The sequence below is a fragment of the Myotis myotis genome, unplaced genomic scaffold (genome assembly GCF_014108235.1).
Source record: "Myotis myotis isolate mMyoMyo1 unplaced genomic scaffold, mMyoMyo1.p scaffold_m19_p_8, whole genome shotgun sequence".
Taxonomy (NCBI): domain Eukaryota; kingdom Metazoa; phylum Chordata; class Mammalia; order Chiroptera; family Vespertilionidae; genus Myotis; species Myotis myotis.
Window position 1 is genome coordinate 28,477,869 of NW_023416390.1, and position 25,004 is coordinate 28,502,872.

Sequence of the window (25,004 nt, forward strand, 5' to 3'; positions counted from 1 at the left end):
CAACCTTGGTGCACCGGGATGATGCTCTAACTATCTGAGCTACCAAGACAGGGCCCCAGAGGGATTTGAAATAAGATTAATATTAATATCAACATTCATGCAAAATTAGAATTTTGCTTATCATTTTTGAGAATGACATTTCCTATATTTTTCTTAACTACCTGTTCAACTTTTCATGTGTTTTAGGTATGTCCCACCAGAACAAGCCAAAGTAGTGGCATCTGTTCATGCATCTATTTCAGGCTCCTCTGCCAGTAGCACAAGCAGCACACCTGAGGTCAAACCACTGAAATCTCTTTTAGGAGATTCAGCAGCAGCCCTGCACCTAAATAAGGGCACACCTAGTCAGGTGAGTAGTTGTTAAGTCTTTGTAGAATGTAGAGGCTTCTACTTGGGGACTGAATGGCATGAATTTGAGACTTTTTAAAGACAGTAGCATAATCTTGTATGCCAGTAGCATTATGTGCCAGTGGTTTATGATACATTTAAGCATTGTTGGTTAAGTGGTTGGAAGGTGTATTTATTTGCTCCTTTGCTGTTGCTAATATGAGTTTCTTTGAATTCTCCACAGCTTTGTGAAGGTCTACAGGAATATTGCTATAGCTATCTGTTATATAATATACATTATAAAACATGAATCTGTGGTAACCATCAGAGTCAGAACAATATAGCCTCTGTGATGTACTTTTATAGGAAAGGATTTCTCAAGCAGTGTAACCCCCCCCCCCCCATGCCCGATTTGTAAAGCACAGATGTCTTTGCATTGCAGTATATATCTTATTCTAAAAAACTGAATAGACTGAAAGTTTTTGATAAGTTGGTACCTAAAGTTTGTACTTCTGCACTTCATTACAGTTGACTGAGCGGTGACAAATCTGTTACTGTGTGACATTACAGCGTCTACCCTACACAAGAATGATTCTGAGGCATGGTACTATTTGAATTAAATCCCACTCTTTTAATAATGCATACTAGGGCATTTGAATAAATTGCTTCGTTTTTACAGAAAGTTTGAGTGAAAAATGGAGAGAGGGATTAAGCCAGTATTTTGTAACCCTTCTTATGTATAAAGGATGTATTCTTTGAAAGTCTTATCTCTGTCTTAGCAGTAAGTCCATCCTTTCTCATGAGCTGTGACCACTATTATAATTGTGTTTCTTTGCTTTTGACTCTGTAATTAAAATTGAGAGATAATTTGGGAATAGATAGTGAAAATTGGTGCTTTTTAAAAAATATCAAAGTACCAAAACCACAAATAGAAGATTGTAATTTTTAAACTGTGTTTTAAGCTTGATTAGTTGGGACAAGTGTGGTAAAAATTTAGCAGATCTGACTGGAAACTCTTTATAGCTAATATGTGGTTTATAGTCCCCTGTTGTAGGTCGCTCTCAAGGACAGCAGCAGGAAAAGAAGTTTGACCTTTTAAGTGATCTTGGCTCAGACATATTTGCTGCTCCAGCTTCTCAGTCATCAGCTACAGCCAATTTTGCTAACTTTGCACATTTCAACAGTCATGCAGGTAAGTGTTTTTCCCCCAAGAACTTTTATTAGAGATGTGTATAAAACACCAGAAACAACCTTTTTTGTTTGTTTGTTTTGTTAATCCTCACCCGAGGATATTTTTCCCTTTTTTTAAAATTTTCTGTTTGTTTGTTTTTGTTTTTTTTCTTTTAGGGTGAATGGAAGGGAGGGAGGAGGGTAGGGGGAAAGAGACACATCTATTGGTTGCCTCCTGTATGTACCCAACCAGGGCTGGGGATGGAATCTGCAACCAGGTATGTGCCCTTGGCCAGGAATCAAATCCATAGGCCTTTGGTGCTTGGGATGATGACACTCTAACCACTTAGCCACACTGGCTAGTGCAATAACCTTTTTGTTTGTTTGTTTACATATTCTGTTGAGAATGTCTGGTCATTCATACCTGTTGGGGTGTATAAATCATGTAGCCCTAGCAGTTGCTTTTTAATCACAAGAGACTATACTTAATGTCAGGTACTGACATGACCTCTTTCCATAGAAAACTGGGGAAAGACTATTAAATATTTTTTAACCCTTTGATAGGGACAATTTCAGATATTCAGAAATGATCAGATAATATAACCTTCATGTACTCATCACTTATGGCTAATCTGGTTTTATTTCTCATTCTAGTCCATTTCTTCTCAAGTTACTTTGAAGCAAATTTAGACATACTAATTTATTCTTAAATACCTATTTTATATGTATCTGTAAAGTAAGATTTCCTTTGTCAAACATAATGCTGGTAGTATTACCACTCCCTAAATAATAATAACAATAATAATCCTATACTAATAAAAGACATACATGCAGATTGACCGTACTTTTGCTATGCCTTAAGCCATGCCCACCAGCCAATCAGGGCGACTATATGCAAATTAACCCAACCAAGATGGCGGCCGGCAGCCACGGAGCTGGAGCAAGCAGGAGGCTTGCTTGCTCCAGTGATGTAGGAAGCCAGCCTGCCGCGGCCTGCTCTGAGCTACACTCAAAGCAACAAAGTTTCAATTATAGAAGGTAAATAAACCCCAGATACCTGCTTTCAGCTGGCTGTGGCCACGGAGCTGGAGCGAGCAGGAGGCTTGCTTGCCCCTGCGATGGAAGAAGCCAAGCTACCTGGCAGCTGCTGCCTCCTCTCAAGGCAACAAAGTTTCAGTTATAGAAGGTGAATAAATCCCAGATACCTGCTTCCAGTCACCATGGCCACGGAGTTGGAGCGAATAAAAACAAAAAACAAAAAAAGGAAAGTCTGGGAGCTTCAGTCTCCAGGGGGCCTGGTCAGTCTGAAAACAGCCATCAGCCCCTCACCCAGGCTGGCCAAGAACCCCAGTGGGGACCCCCACCCTGAAGGGGGTGTGGGCAGCCTAAAAATGGCCCTCAGCCCCTCACCCAGGCTGGCCAGGCACCCCAGCGGGATCCCCACCCTGATTCAGGACACCCTTCAGGGCAAACCAGTCGGCCCCCACCCGTACACCAGGCCTCTATTCTGTATAATAAAAGGGTAATATGCAGATTGACCCTAACAGCAGAATGACTGGGAATGACTGGTCACTATGACACACGCTGACCACCAGCAGCAGACACTCAACACAGGAGCTGGCCCCTGATGGTCAGTGCACTCCCACAGCGGGAGCTCTGCTCAGCTGACCAACCCATTCTAGAGACCCACCGGCCCGGTGGCAGCCACTCAGTAGTCCTGCAGTTCAAATCTCCGGAGAAGGGCCAGGCACCGACCAACCTGCACTGCCGGCATGACCCTGACAGCGCCGCTGGCCTCCTAGAAGTCGGTCTCGGGCACTGCGGCTGCTTCCCCTCCCTAGATGCTCTGCCAGGAAGAAATGATATAAAAGCGGCTGCCAGGTGGCTCCCGACAACTGGCACGAACGTCAGCTGGACACATTCGGATCCTAGGACTGCAAGGGCATCCCAGCGGAAAGCATCCTGGCCCCCCTACTCCCCTTGGGATGGGCGCCAGTCACAGGGCTCACAGCTGGCGAATGCTGCTGTGGCGGTTAAAGCCTCTCCTGATTGGGACTGACTGGGTGCGAGCCTGCAGCATGTGTAGCGGGACCAGGATGAGCGGGAGCAGCAGGCATGAGTAGCAGGCGGTGTTGCATTTTGGGTTTTGGCCCGATCCCCGCAGGCCACCCCGAATAGCAACGCCAGGCTTCCTCTCCCTAGTGACTAGCCTCCTTGTAGTTTCTTCAGCCCAGGAACACTACTTGCTTTATAGCCAGGTGGAAACATTTTACACTGTAACCAAATGTCTGTGAAGTGTTTTCCCCTGCCTGATCTCATTTGATCCGCACAAAAGTCCTGGAGTAGGTAGATAGGAGACTCAGTGGAATCCTATTTTTTTTATTAGCCAGAAAACAGAGATTTAGAAAGCTTATAAACTTGACCCGACTGAAAAGAAGTAAGAAATGGTGGACCTTGAAAATGATTTCAGGTTTTCTCACTGCGCAGAATATAGTCAAACACTGCTGCAGTTAAATATTTTACCCTTTGTTCTCCCTGCATGATCTACAATAATAATGTGCTTCATGTTGATATTTATTGCTGTGTTGCTGACAATTACCTGTAAGGGAAGATGGGGTGCTTCACTGGGCTGGAAAAAGTTTAGCTAACTCAGAAAGCAGGTCTAATTAAGCAAGTTTGTTATATATCTATAAAGGCTAAGTTGACTCTCTCATGCACGATACGTATAAAGCTCTCGCTGGCACCAATCACACGTGTGTTTCCACCTGTAATTGTCTATTGTGAATTTGGTTGACACAGAGAAGGGTGAATAGTGATACTAAAATATTTCTTCTAATTACCTTTCAATGTGCATGAATTCGTGCACTGGGCCACTAGTAGTAATAATGCATTACTATTCAATTTCCATTCCAGTTCAAACACACGCTTACACAGTTTTTTCAGATCAAGTTTCAAGTAAGGTCTGCACATTGCAGTTGTGAGATATGTCTCTTAGTCTATAGGTTCTTCCTCCATCCCTTTTTTTTTTTGTAATTTATTTGTTTAGGAAATTAGGTTATTTGTCCTGTTGAGTTTTAGGCAGTCTGAGTGTGTTGATTGTACCACTCTGGGGTCCTTTATCAGGTTTCTGTCTTCTGTATTTTCTGTAAATTGATAGATACTTGATCTGTTACCGGTTCTTTTTTATTTTTTATTATTTTTTTAAAAATATATTTTTACTGATTTCAGAGAAGAAGGGAGGAGAGAGAGAGAAACATCAATGATGAGAGAATCATTGATCGGCTGCCTCCTGCACACCCACTACTGGGTATTGAGCCCACAACCAGGCATGTGCCCTTGACTCAAATCGAACCTGGGACCCTTCAGTCTGCATGCCAGTGCTCTATCTACTGAGCCAAACCAGCTAGGGCCTGGTTCTTTTTTAGAGCAGGGTGGTGGTGGACGGGGAAAACCTGCTACTTAGGGTTTAAGAGGCACATAATATTGATTGCCTAATTTGGTAATATTAGCTCTTGGTGCCCAATAGTGGGATCTGTTATACAAAGTTGTGATATCCTAAATTTATCATTCCTTTATCAGCTGAAGTACTTCTTTAAAAAATGTTATCTTCCACAGAAATATGCATTCAGAAACAATTTACTTATGGAATTTAATAGTTATTTTATTAAATAAACATATCATAAAACCTATGAACTGTAAACTGTAATTAAATTTTGTCGCAGCTTATACCAGAGGTGTCAAACTCTATTAACTTGCTACCCAGTTAAACACAAATGAATAATACAGTACAATGTGTAAGAAACCATGGTGCCCTTTTTAAAGGGGGATGTTCTAATCTCCTGTTGCCACATGGAAATAGAGGTTCAGGATTACTAATATGTTAATTTCTTTTAAGAAAAGCCAGCAATCATATTTAAAGTAAAATGTTCTCTTTTGAAATGTTGGAAATTGATGGAAAAAAATTTAAATTTTTTCTTAGGTGAAACAAAGTGTATCCTGCCAGCTGAATATGATGAGGGCTATTCAATTCCATCTCATCCTTTCTCATGAGTACCTGTTTCTCACTGAAAAGGAAACACAGCTCTCAGCAAGATTCAGGCTCATTAACTTGTTACCTTAAATTTTAAACTTAGTCGACTTCTTTGCACGTTTTGAAATAAGATTATTTAAAACATATCTTTACTGTTTTGTCACATTCTTTTTAGTTTGGATTTCTTTTTTTGGAGATTGCTTAAGGCTCCAGGTAGTAATTTTTACATCATTAAATTTATTAGAGCTTAATTACCAAAGTCATTTTTACCAAAGTTTTATTCCACAGTACTTAGAAATTTTAAAAGTCATTAGAACCATTTGCTGAAGACTGAATAGATACAGGGTCTACAAATAAAAACGGATAGAAATTTCACAAAGAATTAATGTGTTTGGTGCTCTGGTTGGAAAACACTGGGAAAATGTAAGTGTGGATGAAGTAGACTTGACTTAACTAAATGGATTATATTGAACTGATTTTTTTCTTAATGATGTTTGAAACATTAAATATATATTTTCCCCTTTTTAAGTTCTAAATATAAGCGTAGAATATATATTAAACACTACATATTCATATATGTTTGAGGTTATAAAGGATAAACTACCTTCGGGACCTAATTTCTATTTCTACAAGGGACAGATATGTTTCATTTGTTCTCAAATGTTTAATTAAATTATTTAAAAAACTTAGAAGTTTACCTTTTGGAATATAGCCCATTCTAAATTTGAGAATTTTCTCTACCATGTTCTCTATTCGTTTGGTTTATATTTGCATTTTCTATATGTATATTATATATTTTGCCCTTATAAACTTATTTGGCCTTTTAATAGGAATTTTTTTTTGGGGGGGGGGGGCTAGTATTTCAAAACTCTATAAGAATTTTTATTGTCTCATAAATTGTAGAATCATAATGCAGGATTTGTAAGTGGAGACCATCTAGTGAATCCTCTCATTTTGCTAGTAAGAAAACTGGTAGAGCCAGAACAATTGAGGGACTTGTCTAAGACTTTATAGTTACTTATGTTAGGATGGAATTCTCTGATTTTTATCTCAGACTCCCTTTGCACCAAATTGTACTTGCTTACTGTTCTTAGCAATACTAAATGGTAACTTTGTTTAAACTTGTATTATATTTGTTACTTAAACTGTTCCAAAATATTTTTCAAGAAATTAATTTTAAAATTTGTTAACATTTTTTCCATTATATTTACTTTTGGGAATGTAAAATTTTAGCCTATAAAGAAATTGAATTTTAAGTAAAAATAATGACAAAATATTGGGACATCTTGCAAATACAGCATTTTATATTGTTAAGCAATAACCAGCCTTTTAATTTATGTATTTCTGTATACTGTTTGAGGGCTAGGACAAACGTGTTTTTAAAAGGTTCTCAAGAACAAAGTGTGACTAGTGACGTGGGATAGCACCCCACATTTCAGCAGTGCTAGGTGCGAGTACCCAAGAAGGGAAGTGGCACAGGTACCTAGTAGAAGGGGTCTATTTTAGGTACATTTCCTCCCTTACTGTCATACCCTTTCAGATACATACAGAACAGTAATTACATAAACTGCTGTAAGTTTTCCTGATTTTCCTCCTACAATATGTTGAGCTCTGTTAATGGAAAATTTTGTTGTTTAGTAACTTTTATTATTTTGTTTACAAGTATAATACATATTCATTACAACGGCTTGGTAAATTCAGGCAAACAAAGAAGGAAATAGGTAACTATTTGAAATCTCCTATTTCAAGTTAATCAAAATACAGATTTTTAAGTATGTAATACCATATTTTAAAAAGTAGATGAAAATGTTTCTGGAATTTATTAACCGTATTTACTTTGTCATAAACATTTTTGTATAAAATTGAATATTATTTTACATGATTTTTTAAATGGCTGCATTATAGCCATCATACGATGTTCCATAATGTATTGCAGTGTTTCCCTCATTGCTGGCTATTTGAGTTTCTAATTTTTTCATCATAAAAAACATGTTTAGCTATTACAAACAGCCGCACACATTTACAAAATTATTGCTTTACAAAAACTTCCTAGAAGTAGAAATGCCTGCAAAGGATTTATGTTGATGTCTATTTTTTGGACATTCTTTTCATTCTTGTCACTTAGCATTCCTTTTTCCTCATATCAACCACTTCTTATTCTCATCAGATCCTTTATAAAAATCTTACCCAGCATCTGTTTTGTTCTCTAAAAAAATCTCAATTCAAGAGATTTTTTTAGAGGACATAATTGCATAATTTAGAGAAACCTAGAATTTTGCTGTTAGGTTGACGACCAGTGGGAAATACCAGTGGGTCTTTTTCACTGAGTATGAGTGCATTTATGTTATAATTTTTACTATTTTTCATAGTTTCTTACATTTTAATGTGTTTGAAAGTGGCAAGCTTCTAATAGAATGTGAATATTTCTATTTGTTTGACAATCATGTCTTGTTATACATTCAAGCTTATTTTTAAATGCCATGGTATGCAAAGTTGTGAACTTAAAAAAAAGAAAGAATCAAAAAGAGGATATTAATCTTTATGTCAATGTTTTAGATTTTATACAGCCAGTGAATCACTCATTGCCATTTTACATATGAATTTTCCAGAATGTATCCTATATCCTAAATTTCTATTTGCTTTATTGTAATTCATGTATTTAGCGCTCTTAATTCAGAGTTTTCTTTAATAGGGTTACATTTAGGATACTATTCCTGAGGTCACTCAGTGTGTATTGCATACAAATTTATCATTGTACAAAGTGTTTTTGGAAATTTCTGGATAACCTTTTATAAATTGTTTGAAATTAGGCTAAGTAAACACTGATAGGATTTAAAATCTGATCTCTAAATGTATTTGAAGTGAGCTCTAAGATGTAGAAACCTTTCATAAAATTCTCAAATTCTTTTGTCATATTTTTTTTATAGTTTTCATATTCATTAACATGTATTGTTCCTTACCATTTACAGCCCAGAATTCTGCAAATGCAGATTTTGCAAACTTTGATGCTTTTGGACAGTCTAGTGGTTCGAGTAATTTTGGAGGTTTCCCCACAGCAAGTCACTCTCCTTTTCAGCCCCAAACTACAGGTAGAGCTTCTCCAGCATTATGCCTAAATGTTTACTTTAAAAAAATAGAGTAAAACTCTCTAGATGTAGTTTTGAAAATTACTCTAAACTTAAATTCTATAATTATCTGAATTTACAATACTTCTATCTAGCAAAGCTCTGGGGAAACCTGAAATCTTTATTTTGTTGTGTGTTCATTTGTTTTTCTAAACTCTTTGGTATGTTGTCTAATTCACAGAATTCTCCTTTTCCTGCACATGAATCTTAAACTTCTTATGTAAGGAAGGATTAAAGTACTAAAGTTTTTTAGGTTCAAACAACACATTGTGATTTAAGCTCTAAGTAAAGGAAGCTCATTTATTGCTTCCATAGAACTAAAAGTAGAAGTAATTTTTAGGCAACAATCTTGAAAAATAAATGTTATTAGTCAAGAGTAGGTTATTTAAGGATTGCTTTAATCAAACTGGGAAATCATTTTCTGTGCAAGAATTGGTCTTTAAACATTGAATACTCTTCCATAAACTATATTGTTTTCCAAAACTCATTGAACCCATGTTTAGATCTTTGGCTGATTACTTTGCTTTCAACTGGAATTCTGTGTATTGTCTTAAAGCTTTTTCTTTCAATTTTCTCCCTCCCCCGCCCCCCCTTAACTTTCATTTACATAATTTCTGGCTATCCAGCATTTAGAATGCTTTCATCTAGCTGCAGTTTTGGTGAATTTACTTCTGCTTTTCCTCTCCAGGCTACCAACAGTAAGTTCTCTAGTCAAGTAGGCATCTTTTACTAATTTGTTTTATGCTGTATTTCATGGATTTTTCACTTATAGAACGTTAATCATCTTTTAATAATCTTCATAAATTCTCACTTTTACTTTCCCTTCACTATTCCTCAACTCAAGAGAACACAGTAGTATACAATAAGAGAGTTAGTTGATTTAATAATTCCAATTTTAATTTGAAATAAAATTCTTCATATAAACTTTGAAAGCTTCAGTATTTACTTTGTTCACCAACTACTTATAGCAGATCACAATCATTTAAATATGCACATTACTGAATTTTAATTGGAAACAACCAGAGTTTCAATGCCTGAGAAATTTTATCTGTACATATTGTTTTAGAATGTTTAAAAATCAGATTGATGGAAAGTGTGGGTTTTTTTTTTTATAGGGGTGTATCTGTTCTGTTTTTAAAATATCTATGTGTGCTTCGTATCACTTTAATATAAAACTACACATAAATTATTTTGATTGCTGAAACTAATGTGTAGGCATAAAGAACTGGTATCAAAAGTTAGGACAAAAGCATAGAATGAAATATATTAGCTTTAGTCTTTGGTAGTACTTTAAAGAAGTCTCTAGATTACAGAACAGACTTTAAAATCTTAGTAGGATATATACCTGTAAGTGAATTATGCTCTGTAAAGTAAAAAAATTGCTATAATATTTAAACTATTTTGATATTGTATACTATAATTTTTATTCTTTGAAATATATAAAATAGTTCATGATTTTTTGAGGATACCATGGTGTATGAGCATTAAATTACTATGTGGAATTAAATAATAGCTCTTCAAATAAAATAAGTCTGGAGCTCAAAGATCACCTGTTAAGAAACTCTGGATCAAAATAGTATATCTTAAGAATTTTAAATTTCTATTCCTGGGATTTGTTTCAACCAAGTTTTTTTTTTTAGAAGCTACAAAAACTTGTATTGTCAGATACTTTGCATCTTATTAGCAGGAGGACTAGTAAAAGGTGATAGTATATAGTTGAATGTTGTATATCGTAATGAGTCTCAAACTAGGTGAGTTATATCTTTTACTCCAGGGTAGATAATTACACATAGAAATGTGTAACTTCATGTTGCCAGGGCCTTTGGAAATCTAGATTTGCAAATTATAAAAAGTCATATGTAGATGGTTAAAGTTGAATGCTTAGGAATACAGATTCCTTATAGAATACTTAATTTAAGAAGAAATTGTCATATTACCTACCACAGGATATTGAGAAAAATCTAGATATTTCAAGTGTTCTGTTTATTCTGTTACAGGTGGAAGTGCTGGATCAGTAAATGCTAATTTTGCTCATTTTGATAACTTCCCCAAATCCTCCAGTGCTGATTTTGGAACCTTCAGTACTTCGCAGAGTCATCAAACAGCAACAACTGTTAGTAAAGTTGCAACAAATAAAGCTGGTCTTCAGGCTGCAGACAAATATGCAGCACTTGCTAATTTAGACAATATCTTCAGTGCTGGACAAGGTAATCAAACTTTAAATAAAAATTTCTGTATTAAACAGTCCTTTACATTTGGTTGTATTTATTAAAATCTAAGGATGCTATGCTTTTCTTAGTGGGTGTATAGAAATTTTGTTGACACTAAATTTCATGACTTCTAGGATCTGAAATAACAACTACAAAACTGAAGTCATAGAAACTAATTTGTTACTTCTGGTTTTAAAAGAAAGTAATTGACAAAAATTTAATTTTGTCTTAGAAAGCCTGCTTTACTGTTCTATGGCTATACAAGATTAAGAATCTTACACATAGAACTGACTGGAAGGCTATTTGGTGGTTTCTATAGTATATTTATTTTGAATGACTTTCTATTAATATCTTCTTAATTTTTTAAAATGATTTTTACTGTATATTCTTATGCCTAGTTTGGTCTTGAAGGCCAGTATTTTGCCTCTCAAAGTGCATAGTACAGTGGTGAAGAGCAAGGGTATGCTTTCAGGCTGCAGGGCCTACTTTTTCATCTCCATAATGAGGATAGTAAATAGCATTGAACTCATGGAGTTGTGTTATTACATGTAAGGCATTTACAACAGTGTTTGGCACATAGTAAGTGTGCAGTAAGTATTTCTTCTCATTACTATCTATTTTTTATTATGAACAACCCTAGGAAAATGATATTAATTGATTGTTCTCATCAGGGTCCTGTATTTTATGAATTTATATGTTTACTTGAATGCAATACACCTGTATCAGAGATGTTAAATAACACTTTTTGAGAATTTCTTCTTTATGCACACTTTAAACCTGTTACTGGCACAGAGTCTTAGTTTTTTGTTATAGAAGCAGTATTCTGTCTTTTCCACAGCAGTATATGTTGCAACTAATCTTGTCCAATATTTTCTACATTATTAGATATGATTCTGGAATCCTATTTATTTGCTTAGCTCCAAATCAGTTGTAAATTTACATGTGTTGCATGGGAAATCTGGTTGATAAATTGGAAGTATACCTTTAAGTTTTGGGGATAATTTATTTATTCACAGGTGGTGATCAGGGGAGTGGCTTTGGGACCGCAGGTAAAGCTCCTGTTAGTTCTGTGGTTTCACTTCCCAGTCAATCAAGTGCGTCTTCAGACAAGTATGCAGCTCTGGCAGAACTAGACAGCGTTTTCAGCTCTGCAGCCACTTCCAATAATGCGTACACTTCCACAAGTAATGCCAGCAGGTACCTTGTCTTTGTGTTTCTGCTTTGTGTTTAAATCTTTTTTCAACTCTGAATAATGTTGTTAAATAATGACTAGGGCATAATTTTAAAATTATTCAATATTTTTATAAATTTGAGGAAACAGTTTAATTTGCTAATTAAAATATAATCCTTGATTAGCTGCCCAATTCTATTTTTTCATTTAATCAAAAGTTTTATTTTCTTGAACACTAAAATGTAACTAAGAGATGTACACATCTCAAAATGGACAGCTATCTACAGATTTAATTATACTCAGCAGAGAATTCATTTTGGAAATTATATACTTTTCAGGTACAGTTTTTAGTCATGAAGACTAAATACTGAAAGTAACATTTTGTAGCCTTAGTTGTAAATACACATTTTTAGAAATGTTTGCACCAGAACAGAACACTAATTCTATATCTCTTCAGTGTCATATTGGTATTTATGAATAGACATATCTATTATTGTGTTCAGATATATCTGGTATAAAGGAATTCTTTGTAGCAGGAAGTCTGACACATTTTAACAACATTAGATCGTTAAAAGCTCTAATCAAGAGCAGTTTTGACTTCTTGATTTTATACAGAAATACAGGTGACTTACATATACATTGTTTTATGCATCTCTGTTTTTCTAATTATTATTTTAATCCTCACATGAGGACATGCTTTTTTTAAAAAAAATTGATTTTAGAGGGAGAGATGGAGAGAAACATCATGTGCAATTGAAACATCTATTAGTTGCCTCCCACATGTGCCCCAACTAGGAATCAAACCTGCAAAAGGTATAGGGGGTGATGCTCCAACCAGCAGAGCCACCGGCGAGGGCTTATGAACATTCTTGAAGAAATGTCAACAAATTAATTTTATTAAATCTTGATCCTTAAACATGTCTATTTTCTGTTTGTGGAAGTAAAGTGTGCATCAGGTAGGTCTGCTGCTCATTGAGGTATGATGGCTGTCTTGTTTGGTTGTTGTGGGATGAACCAGCCACTTGTTTTCTGAAACACCATTTTTCTTTGGAAGATAACTGGTAGGCAAACCAAAATTATTCAGATTTGGATATTTGACAATATTTTCTTAAAAATAGAGTATTTAAGCCTGTCATTTTATGAAAATAACTGATAATAATCACACATTCAATCAAACATTAGAATTTTGGTAAATTTCTTAACTCTACCATGAGCATGACAGACAGCTTTTACCTTTCTGATGAGTGCGTGGTGATATTTATGAATGTGATGTGTTTTATTTTTTAATTTTGCATAAGGAAATGTTGACATTTGGAAGATTGGCATCAAGTATTTTCCAGATGATAGGACATCAGTAAAAAATTCATTTAAAGTGCAAGATAGACTAATGAATGTTAACTTTAATCCAGCAAAAAACAGTTCACTGATAAAGTTTCAAATTCCATATTGAAACTAACCTTTAGGAATTGTCACTATTTTTGGTATGATAACAAAGAAAATATCCACAACTAGAGGCCTGGTGCACGAAATCCGTACACGGCGGGTTGGGGGGGGGGGGCGCGGTCCCTCAGCCTGGCCTGCACCCTCTTGCAGTCCAGGACCCCTCAGGGGATGTCCACCTGCCAGTAGTCAGACATCCCTCTCGCAGTCCGGGACCCCTCACTCCTTACCGCCCGCCTGCAGCGGAGGCAGGAGAGGTTCCTGTCACTGCCACTGTGCCCGCCAGCTGTGAGCCTGGCTTCTGGCTGAGCAACGCCTCCCCTGTGGGAGCGCACTGACCACCAGCGGGCAGCTCCTGCTTTTGAACCTCTGCCCCCTAGTGGTTAGTGTGCATCATAGCGACTGGCCGTTCTGCCGTTCGCTCAATTTGCATATTAGCCTTTTATTATATAGGATTATCTGAAAAAGCTATTAAAATGCTCCTTTGTTCAACTATGTATCTATGTGAGGCCAGTTTTGTGTGTGTTTGTTTTTTTATATTTATACATCAACCTAAACAACATGTCACAGCTGATTGATCTTCTGCTAAGCCAGCTACAAAAGGGATTTGCAAAAATATCAAACATTGTTACTGTTCTCATTAAGTTTTTTTATTTCAGAAAATATCCTATATAATAAAGAGCTAATATGCTAATTAGACCAGATGGCGGAAAGACCTCTGAAACCACCAGTGGGCCGGGGGGTGGGGCCACAAGGTAGCCAGGGCTGTGAAGGCCTACTCTTGCACACATTTCATGCATCAGGCCTCTAGTACTTATCATAAAGTGCTATTTATTTGTTAGCATGTAATAATGGCTTTATTGTTATTTTTAAATAAAAAGTATTTTAAATTTGTTTTAATTTTTGTACTCTATGCATATTGATAAATAGAGCACACTGAAGCAAAGGTTCTTTGGGGTTCTCAGTAATTTTTTAGAATATAAATGAGCCATGAGACCTAAAGTTTGAGTACTTCCGTGATACATTGTATGTTTAAAATGATCAGTTTTCACATATTTATGGCCACCCTATAGATAGAATATGCTTGCTTTTTTTTTTTTTAACAATTAGAACTCTTTTAATACTTGTTTTCAGCAATGTTTTTGGAACAATGCCAGTGGGTGCTTCTGCACAGACACAGCCTGCTTCTTCAAGTGTGCCTGCTCCATTTGGAGGTAGGTGTTTCTGGTAGTCGCCCCTTATGTGTGGAAGATACATTTCAAGACACCCAGTGGATGTCTGAAACAGTAGATAGTACCAACCGTCATATTTACTATATTCTTCCTGTACATACATACCTATGATGAAATAAAGTTTAATTTATAAAATTTGGCTATTGACCATACAATTTTTTTTTTTTTTTTGGTTTCCTTAAGTTGAGAACTTTCACCTTTTCACTTGAAGGAAGCACTTTACAGCTTCTCTTTGGCATATACGAATTGCCAGCATCACTACTCTTGCGTTTTGGGGCCATTAATAAGTAAAAATCGAGCAGGGTGGAGAGAGATTTCATCACGTTACTCAGATTAGTGCATAATTTAGAACTTGTCGATTGTTTATTTCTGGAATTTTCCACTTAATATTTTTGGGCTGCCATTAACTGTTGGTAACTGAAGCCATGGAAAGTGGAGTCATGGATAAGGGGGGAGGAATAATGCGGACAGTGTATAGAGCCCAAATGTATATTGTAGAGCATTTTCAGGGGAACCAGATGACAGAGCAAGTTTATTATTAGAAAGCTCTAGTTTTCTATCTTCATAAATATGTTAAATATATTTTTATATATTTTAGTATAAATGTATTATGATTTTATAGTGTACTTTATAATATTTTAAAGCTACGCCTTCCACAAATCCATTTGTGGCTGCTGCTGGTCCTTCTGTGGCATCTTCTACAAATCCATTTCAGACCAATGCCAGAGGAACAACAGGTAAGAAATATAAATTACGGAACAGCAAGTTTTGGAAAAGGTATTTATTGCAGAGAAACCATGTGAACAGACTAGAAAAATAAGGATTCTTTCTTACTGAAATGAGTGGTTAGTGGATGGGAGAGTTTGTTCCTAAAGACAAATATTTGCTGGAAGTTTCTAAAATCCTGGAACTTAATGCATATTTGAGAAGGACCTTAGAAGTTAACTAGTGCCTACCATGCTTGGTCACAGCTTTCATTTTCAGGGAGGATGCCCAAGTATGGAGATGAGACTTCTTTGAACCACACAGCCAATTTTTGTAGAGATCGGACTTGTACACAGTAATTCTGACTTATTGTGGTGGTCTGCTTTCAGAATTACTGGATATGACTCATTCAACCATAGCAGAAAACATGTATAAGAAGGTTTTTTGCCTTGTTTCTGTCTTGACATGAGATTTCAAGGGCCGAATGGGCTTTATTACATGAGGTCTTAAGATCAGGTCTTTTTCTAGTGCATATCTCTTTTAGGATGTTAACATTTTAAAAATCGTGGGAACCTGATTTTATTTTGGGTATAATGTTTGAGTATTTTCTCAATTGCTGCTTCCCCAAATTTAATTGTTAAGTATGCTGATTTATAATGAATGGACATATATTTTAGAAATAATTCCACCCCAGATGGTTAAAAAAACACAAAAAGGTTCTATTACATAATCTAAGTTTGTTTTTTATTAGATTTATTTATATGTAGCCTCTCTGATCTCAGTCATGCCAGGTGGGAAAACACAAGATGCTTTTTTCTTATTCTGTCTTTTCAGCTATTGTATTTTAAACTGAGAGTGCCAATCACCTTCTAATGAACTACAGTGAATAATTTTCCCCTTGTAGTACTCAGTTAGTTTACTTGAGTTACCTTTAAGTATTTCTAGTTATTGTAAAAAGTTGTAAATAAAAATCAAGTATTATTCAGGTGCTCTCTCCAAAGTTTGACTTTGCAGAAGCTAGGTCATTTTAGATGATCCTGTAAATTGCATTTTTGGGTGTGACTCATGAGGCCTACAAGTCTTTATGGATATAATTATATCTTCACATGAGAAAAAAGTGCTTATTTAAAATGATGGATTTCATAAAGGTTTCTTCATTTGGTATTATCTAATCTCCCCTTTATTGCAAACAGTATAAATATCACAGTGTCATGAATATAGTTCAAATAAACTGGATGTGTTTTACCATGTATTATGCTATCTACTTTGTAAGAGTACATTCTAATTTTAGAACTTTTAATGAAACAAATTTACTTTTATTTTAACAATAGTTACCATTAAGTTAATGACATTGGTCTCTTTATGGCTTTCCATAAGGCCTTTCTGGAGCAATGCATTCTCAAGTGTTTCCTCACGCTCATTTTGGTAGGTGGCCACAACTAATGTCTAGATTTCTGTGGCAGTTTGTCTGCCTGCTTGTGGAAGCTTCTGCTAGTGTTCTGGATCCCTGCATGTGGAATTAAGTTCTTCCATGTTTTAAAATGGAGTGGGCATGAATGTGTGGCATTGGGACTGCATTATATTTAAAATTACATGGAAATCTTCTGTAGTGATTTATGTTTTAATGCTGAAAAGCATTATTGCTTACCTCCATGGTCATATTAGAATGTCACAGCTTTTTCAATTGTTTTTCTTGAGTTTGAATTTATAGTAGTTTGAGTGACACCTTTTTGATAAACCAAAACATTTTACCACATTATTCCATGGAGTTTGGTTTTGTTTAACTATGCCCTAAGTTCTGCTTTTTAGTGCTTTTTAAAAAATGATTTGTCCAAGTTATGTCAGTGCATTGTCTGTTATGAAACCCCCCTGTTTCCTCGCAGTATGCTTATTATTCTTTATTCACTTGCTTCCCAATGGCTGTTTCCCTTCTTTTTCTCCTTAATAATGAGAAAATAATTTAAAATTTTTTTACATTCTAATTAGGTTCATTGAGGATCATTGTTATAAACATTAGGATTATGAGGATTACTTTGGACAACATCTATAACTTTTTTTAGTTTTTTTTAAAAGAATTTTTTGTAACATTTTTAGTATTTCTGTACTTAAAATCAATAGTTGAGTAAAATTTTTAAATCAGGAAATTAAGTGAGTTATGTTTTTGACAGCATCACTTAAAACTATTTCACTATATAATTACTACTATTCTGTATTAAAAACAACATTATTGGCTCTTATTTCACTAAGGCCTTCCCTGGAACACTTAATCTTCTCTAGCAATAGTGATACACTGTTCTGCTACTACCTGTGTTTCAGTAATATGAATTATTTCTTGAGTTAATTCTTCAATGGGAAATGATGGCAGCATACCACATATGTAATGGTAGTTCACACAGATTTCCCCAACCTGTGACTGCTCTGTTCCACAGAGTTAATAGTGAGTGGCTAGACGTGGCAAGCCTTGGAGGAGCACAGTTTTGAACACAGTGTTCATTTACACTGTGTGCTTTGTCTCTTCTAATAATGCTTAGTTCACATCCTTTTCCATCTTTGTACATTTTGCCCTAATTTTTATAACTGAGCAGTCCTAACCTTCCTTAACCCTTTATCCAGAGCAGTCTTTATTTACCATCCAGAAAAGGAATGTGGGAGTCCATATATTTCTTTTGGAATTGATTTATTAGGAGTGTAACATGTCCCTTTAATTGTGTTAGTGTTTTTAATTAAGATTCCCCTCCCCCATTTGGCTCTGGTTACAACGCTGCATAGGTTTAGCGTGACCTGCATCTAACTCCTATAAGTTTTGTTATTTTTGCTGAGCTACTTAACACAGGTTCTAAAATTTTTTCCAGGAATTCACATATTATGTTATAGTACACAGTTCAATAGTTAAAATTAAATATTGGGCTATTTTACTATATATAGCAAAACAAAATGAAAAACAAACAAAAAAAATACTAGTATGTATGCATATGAGTTGCCATGATAATGGGCTTTAAAAAGTAGATTGCTGTTTAGAGCTGAATTTTATTAATATACTTTGAGAAATTTTTCTTCATTAGTTTTATTCTGGTTTTTTGGGTTTTAAGACAATAAATTTTATAGGTTGTAATACAGTATAGTGCTAAAACGTAACTGACTTTGTTTTGAAATTTAGAATGCCTTTAATGTACATCTTAATATTTTTCAAGGTAAATGATATTTCTTCTGTAATGTTGAATATGAGAAATGAAATGTGCCCTTTTAAATGTAAGTGATCAGCCCTTTTCTTCTGTCAGCGGCGACCTTTGGCACCGCATCCATGAGCATGCCTGCAGGCTTCGGGACGCCTGCGCCCTATAGTCTTCCCACCAGCTTCAGTGGCAGCTTCCAGCAGCCTGCCTTCCCAGCCCAAGCAGCTTTCCCTCAACAGACAGCTTTTTCTCAACAGCCCAATGGTAAGATCTGACATTTATTTGTAAGTCCGCTGTAGGTCTCTTGTCCTATATAATAAAAGCCTAATATGGTAAGTGTCCAGTCATTCAGTCATCCGTTCAACTAATCAAAGCGTAATATGCTAATGATATGCTAAGGCCGCTCAACCGCTCACTATGATGTGCACTGACCACCAGGGGGCAGACAGTCGACCAGTCACTATGACGTGCACTGACCGCCAGGGGACAGACGCTCTGACTGGTAGGTTAGCTTGCTGCTGGGGTCCGGCCAATTGGGACTGAGTGAGACAGGCTGGACATGCCCTGGAATCCTCCCATGGTCCCACCCCAGTTTGCCAACCTCCTGCGTCCCTGCCCAGCCCCGATCGTGCACCGGTGGGGTCCCTTGGCCTGGCCTGAGCCCTCTTGCAATCCGGGACTGCTCAGGGGATGTCGGAGAGCTGGTTTTGGCCCGATGCTGCTGACCAGACCAAGGGACCCCACTGGTGCACGAATTCGTGCACCGAGCCTCTCATATTGTCATAATATTATGTGTTTGGACAAAAGAACTTAACTGAAGAATGCTGTAGTATGGTCTATTGAATGTGTATTTGGGCCTCAGAAAATTGACAGGTAAGTTTTTGTGACTAGATTATAGATGTAGGAGAAATCAGAGACTCTAAGGCAGCAGTTCTCAACCTGTGGGTCGCAACCCCTTTGGGGGGGGGTCGAATGACCCTTTCACAGGGGTCGCCTAAGACCATCGGAAAACACATATAATTACATATTGTTTTTGTGATTAATCACTATGCTTTAATTATGTTCAATTTGTAACAATGAAATTGGGGGTCACCACAACATGAGGAACTGTATTAAAGGGTCACAGCATTAGGAAGGTTGAGAACCACTGCTCTAAGGAGTCCCCAGTGTCTTTCTTATTCATTCATCTGTGTCCTAATACATCTCTTGATTTTAAAAAGAAACTTTTAAGGACATAGAGTGATTTTTTTTTTTAAATGTATTTTTATTGATTTCAGAGAAGAAGGGAGAGGGAGAGAGATAGAAATATCAATGATGAGAGAGAATCAGTGATCAGCTGCCTCCTGCACGCTCCCAGCTGGGGATGGAGCCCACAACCTGGGCATGTGCCCTTGGCCGGAATCGAACCTGGGACCCTTTAGTCCGCAGGCCAACACTCTGTCCACTGAGCCAAACCTGCTAGGGCTAGAGTGTTGTTGTTTTTTTGTTTTGTTTTTTTGTTTTTTCAAATATTTTGATTTCAGAGAAGAAGAGAGAGGAGGGGAGAGAAACATTAATGATGAGTGAGGATTATTGATCAGTTGCCTCCTGCACCCCCACATTGGGATCAAGCCCACACCCCAGGCTTGTGCCCCGACCAGGAATTGAACCATGACCTCCTGGTTCATAGGTCGATGCTCAACCACTGAGCCATGCTGGCTGGGCTAGAGTGTTTTTGTTTTTTAATTTAAATTCTTTATTGTTTAATGTATTACATAAGTCTCCTTTTTCCCCCATTGACCTCTCCCTGGCCACCCCAACCCCCAGCACATGCCTTAAACCTCTCCCCCAATCCCCTCTGGTCTGTGTTCATTGGTTATGCTCATATGCAAGCATACAGGTCCTTTGGTTGATCTCTGAGTGTTTTTGTTTTGCATCAGAAAACTGCCATTTTGTTTAAGGTTTTTTTGGTGGGTGGTGGTGACAATAGACTGATAAATAGGCAGCAATATATATATTATGGTTAGAAATTGTTACTTGTTTTCAGGAAAATTCACTGGAGACTAGTTTGTGTGGTTCTCACCCCGCCCCACCCTACCCTCCCACCCCAGATTTTGTTTATGGCTAAAATTTGAATTCCATCGATTCAAAGATTATCCCAGAATTATGGATGTTCTTTTCTAAAGTTGTGCTTAACTAAAAATTTGGAAATAGGGTCTATGACAGCCATAATGATGAAATGTTTCCTAAGGAATACTATGATGTCCACATAGAAACTGTTGTGTGGTCTTACAGCCCCTCTCAAATAGTCACCACCAGCTCATCTATTTATTAAATCCTTTGAATGTCAGTAGTTTACGTAGCTGAGACAAATTGGAATTAACTGTTTCGGGGGACTATATAAAAGCTCCTTAAGACATGCCGCAGGAAGTTTATTTCTGGTTTTGAAAGAGCATAAGACCTAACAATTTAACATTGATATTGTATTATTGTTCTGGTAGGAGTTTCTCTGAAACGCATTATGAGGCTTTAATAAACATCAGATTGTCTCTCAAAGGTGGAATGGGTTATAATTGGTGGCTCTGTTTTAACAAGGTGCAGGTTTTGCAGCATTTGGACAAACAAAGCCAATGGTAACCCCTTTTGGTCAAGTTGCAGCTGCTGGAGTATCTAGTAATCCTTTTATGGTAAGTGAGGTGCAGTTTTAAGCACTTCGTAAGTTGTTGTGTGTTATTTTCAAATTAGGAAAAGCAAGATGTGTCTCCTCCTGGATGCTGTTTGCTTCTGTACTGATAAGACATTGCAGGAGTGTACACATTGAGGGAGCCACTATGCAAGATTCCTTTGTGACTCAAAAAACCACATTAATCATTTGAAATCAAAGAATTGACAGTAAATAAGCTATTTTATAACATGAAATTTGTCTGCTTTCTTGCAAAAGGAGCACTTTATGAGCAGCTATAGACATAGTAAACATTGTGGAAAGGGGTCTTGGAGTCAGATTTAGTTTGAATCATAAATGCATTTTTTTAGAGTCAAGTCCTTTTTTGAGAATTATTTGAAATAATTATATAAAAGGCACAACACAGTGCCTAATACCTAATCTTTTATTATAGTATGCTGCTAATAACAATAGTAATAAATTTGATTGCCAATAATTAAATCTAAATACTCTTCATATTTTCATCACACACCACTTTTGTCTGTTTATTTATTTTGTCTTATGTTTTCCTTTAGACTGGTGCACCGACAGGACAATTTCCAACAGGAAGCTCATCAACCAATCCTTTCTTATAGCCTTATATAGACATTTACTGGAAAGAACTTTTACATGGTCACATTACATCTCTCCGCCTCTTGCACTGTTGTCTTGTTTCACTGATCTTAGCTTTAAACACAAGAGAAGTCTTTAAAAAGCCTGCATTGTGTATTAAACACCAGGTAATATGTGCAAAACAGAGGGCTCCAGTAACAACTTTTAACCTGTGAATTGGCAGAAAAAGGTAGCGGTATCATGTATATTAAAAATTGGCTAATATTAAGTTATTGCAGATACCACATTCATTATGCTGCAGTACTGTACATATTTTTCTTAGAAATTAGCTATTTGTGCATATCAGTATTTGTAACTTTTAACACATTGTTATGTGGAAAATGTTACTGGGAAAATAGATCAGCCACTTTCAAGGTGCTGTCATGTATCTCGGAATGAATGACCTGAAATCATTTTAACCATTGCTACTGGAAAGTTACAAAGTCGGAAGTGGAAGGTTTTATTCAGTCTTGGATTTTTCCCTCCTAAAGAGCTCTTCTATTTATACATGCCTAAATTCTTTAAAAATGTAGAAGGATACCTGTCTGCATAATAAAGCTGATCATGTTTTGCTACAGTTTGCAGGTGAAAAAAATAAATATTAGAAAATATGCTATTGTTTTTGTGTTCTTGCTGCAATGCCTTTACCAAAGTGGCCTTAAATGTGAGTAGTGAATTGAGAACATCTTGAATTCTTAAATTAGGATTTCAGAAGACTTCTAGTGACTAACTTTTATGTCTAAAAGAGAAAATTTTATATAAAGGCCATGTAGAAAATGTATTAAAACTACTATGACTGCTATATTCATGAATATGTCAGTGGTAAAGCATTTACATGTAGCTTGTCAGATTCATCATAATCCTTCTAATTTCTTTGCAACTTCTTAATTTTGTGAAATTTGTAAATATGAAGAATTTGCATGTATGTGTATTTACAAATTTTTTCAAGTATCTTGAATTCTCAGACTTCAAAAGGCCTATTTTAAATATTGATTTTAAAAATACTGTATTTGAATGTATTGGAAGCAGACATGCATTAACTGTGACATGATTGCACCTCAGATTTGTTTTCTGTTTAGACAAACTGATATTATTAATAGGACATTTGTTTATGTTCATCTCTGGCGGGGTAAAGAAACTGGAACCCAGTGTTACCTTGAAGTTATAGAATACTTTGTTTAAAAGGACAATGATACTAATATTTAGTTTTATCTTTTTGTTAATATTCAAATGAACTTGTTTAAATATTTATGTGCAGCAATGCCTCATTCATCCAGAGATAATCTGGCAGTCTCATCAAAACAACACAACTGGGAAACTTGGAATCATCTTTTTTTTTCTTTTTTTAAATGCCTTTGAGCAACCTACTTAAGTCATGAAGTCTTTACTGATTATTTGGTTTCCCAGCCCATAGCAAATTAACAGTTCAGAGGTTGTGGCTCGAAAGGAAGGAGATAGAAAAAACTATGAAGAGTATACTCTTGAAGACTATTTAGTGTAGGGGCAGCCAGCCCAGCCTAGGTCACTAAATCACATCATCTTCTAATAATTGTCTATTTTGCTGACTCAGTGTCATCAAGATAAGCTGAAATTACATATACAAATGGGTAGCATGTGTTTATAATGTTTTATCTTATAATGATTAGACATTTTTTAAAAAGCTTTGGTATTAAAAGAGGTGAACGTCTGTTTCCTCAAACATTTTATTCATGTTGAATACCTTTTTCAGTGGTGGCTACATGAGTTATCCTACTATCCTCAAGCTGTGTAGTGTTTTAGACTTGTTCAAACATTGCTGTTTGTTGAATATCTAGCTGAATGTGTGGTTTTCCTGACCCATTTGATAAGAAGACTGGGAGATCTCTGCCCCTTTTCTGAGCAGTATGCCTCTTCTTTTAGAATTAAATGAATGCTGCAACAGTTGTGGTGTGTGTTGGTGTATACTTGAAATGTCTCTACATTTGTGGGGTCTCCACCCTATTTTTCTTGGAGGGAACACTAAAGAAATGTCTTTGAATGCCTGTATTTTAGATTGTATTGGGTCCTAATCAATCCACATGTATAAAGTTATAATATATAATTGTAGGCATTACCCAAATAACCTTCCAGCTTTCCATCTAAGAAATAAGTAAATTAAACAGTTATTATGAAAATAATTTTAAAGACTATTTCTTCTGAGTAAATTTTGAATTTTGTAATTAAATGGGAACTCTGAATGACTTAATTGAAATGAGTGCTTATAAAATTAAATATGTAGTTTAAGAAGTCCAGAGTTAAAGTAGACTTAAATCAACTTCAGTTAGACTTTCCTATTCAGGTTTGCAGCTGCTTTTCGATAGACCATCAGAATTGTCTCTACATTTGTGGGGTCTCCCTCCACGCCCTTTTTCATGGAGGGAACACAGAGAACTGAAGAGAAAATTCTCGAGGTGACAAGGCTGAAGACCTTCGTGTTTCCTGGCTTCTGGTTGAATCAGATCTTTTTCTCCTATCTTTACTCAGGAAAGAAAATTTTCTTTTATTTTAGGGTAGAGAACTTTGTTACATTTAAAGGCATGCTGTATTTTCATTTTTGTGAAAAATAGAGGTAATTACTTTCTTTGTTCAAATAATTCCTCTAAATTTGAAGGAGCATATCAGTGGTTTACCTGTGAGTTGTCTCTTCCCCCAGTGCACACTGTCTTTGCTACATACAGTTCCTGGAAATTGGTAAAATGGATGTTTTTGTACCATTTCCCCAGAAGTTTTGAGAAACTGGGTCTCGGCACCATAATCCCCAGAGAGCTTTTGTTTATATAACGTGTTGGTCAGAATTTACTGTATTAGAAATTAATACCAAGTCATTTAAGAACTATGTTTATTTAAATATACCAATAAATCCATTACATGTTAACAAATATCATTTTTATAAAAACAAGTGTTATCCAAAAACACTGAGAACATTCTGTTTTGCTCATCTTTTAAATATCTGGACCAAGAGAAGCAGCAGAGTCTCATTGTGATTCTTTTTCTATCATGTGGCATGTGGACGCTGGAAAACTCCACTGTGAACTTGCAAGATCATGGGTGAAGTAGAGATACAACATTTTGGTACTGTTATGAAAATAGTTTGGATCTTGTGTTCTGAGA

The 25,004-nt window shown here is 36.0% G+C and overlaps 1 protein-coding gene across 18 annotated transcripts in view; it reads left to right on the forward strand.

Annotated features, from left to right (window-relative positions):
- Positions 1-24,028, forward strand: part of AGFG1 (ArfGAP with FG repeats 1) — a 68,623-nt gene extending 44,595 nt beyond the window's left edge. For 9 of the 18 annotated variants that reach the window (XM_036320721.1, XM_036320737.1, XM_036320729.1 and 6 more), the window contains 11 exons: positions 187-349; positions 1,369-1,519; positions 8,497-8,616; positions 9,279-9,350; positions 10,650-10,859; positions 11,879-12,059; positions 14,608-14,687; positions 15,350-15,442; positions 16,788-16,835; positions 18,689-18,847; positions 21,800-24,028. In XM_036320721.1, the coding sequence (XP_036176614.1) occupies positions 187-349; positions 1,369-1,519; positions 8,497-8,616; positions 9,279-9,350; positions 10,650-10,859; positions 11,879-12,059; positions 14,608-14,687; positions 15,350-15,442; positions 16,788-16,835; positions 18,689-18,847; positions 21,800-21,975 (1,453 nt within the window). In that variant the 3' untranslated portion in view covers positions 21,976-24,028. Of the gene's footprint in view, positions 1-186; positions 350-1,368; positions 1,520-8,496; positions 8,617-9,278; positions 9,351-10,649; positions 10,860-11,878; positions 12,060-14,607; positions 14,688-15,349; positions 15,443-16,787; positions 16,836-18,688; positions 18,848-21,157; positions 21,250-21,799 lie in introns of all 18 variants that reach the window. The other 9 variants (XM_036320723.1, XM_036320722.1, XM_036320726.1 and 6 more) reach the window with 9 other exon arrangements.
- The last annotated feature ends 976 nt before the right edge of the window (positions 24,029-25,004 follow it).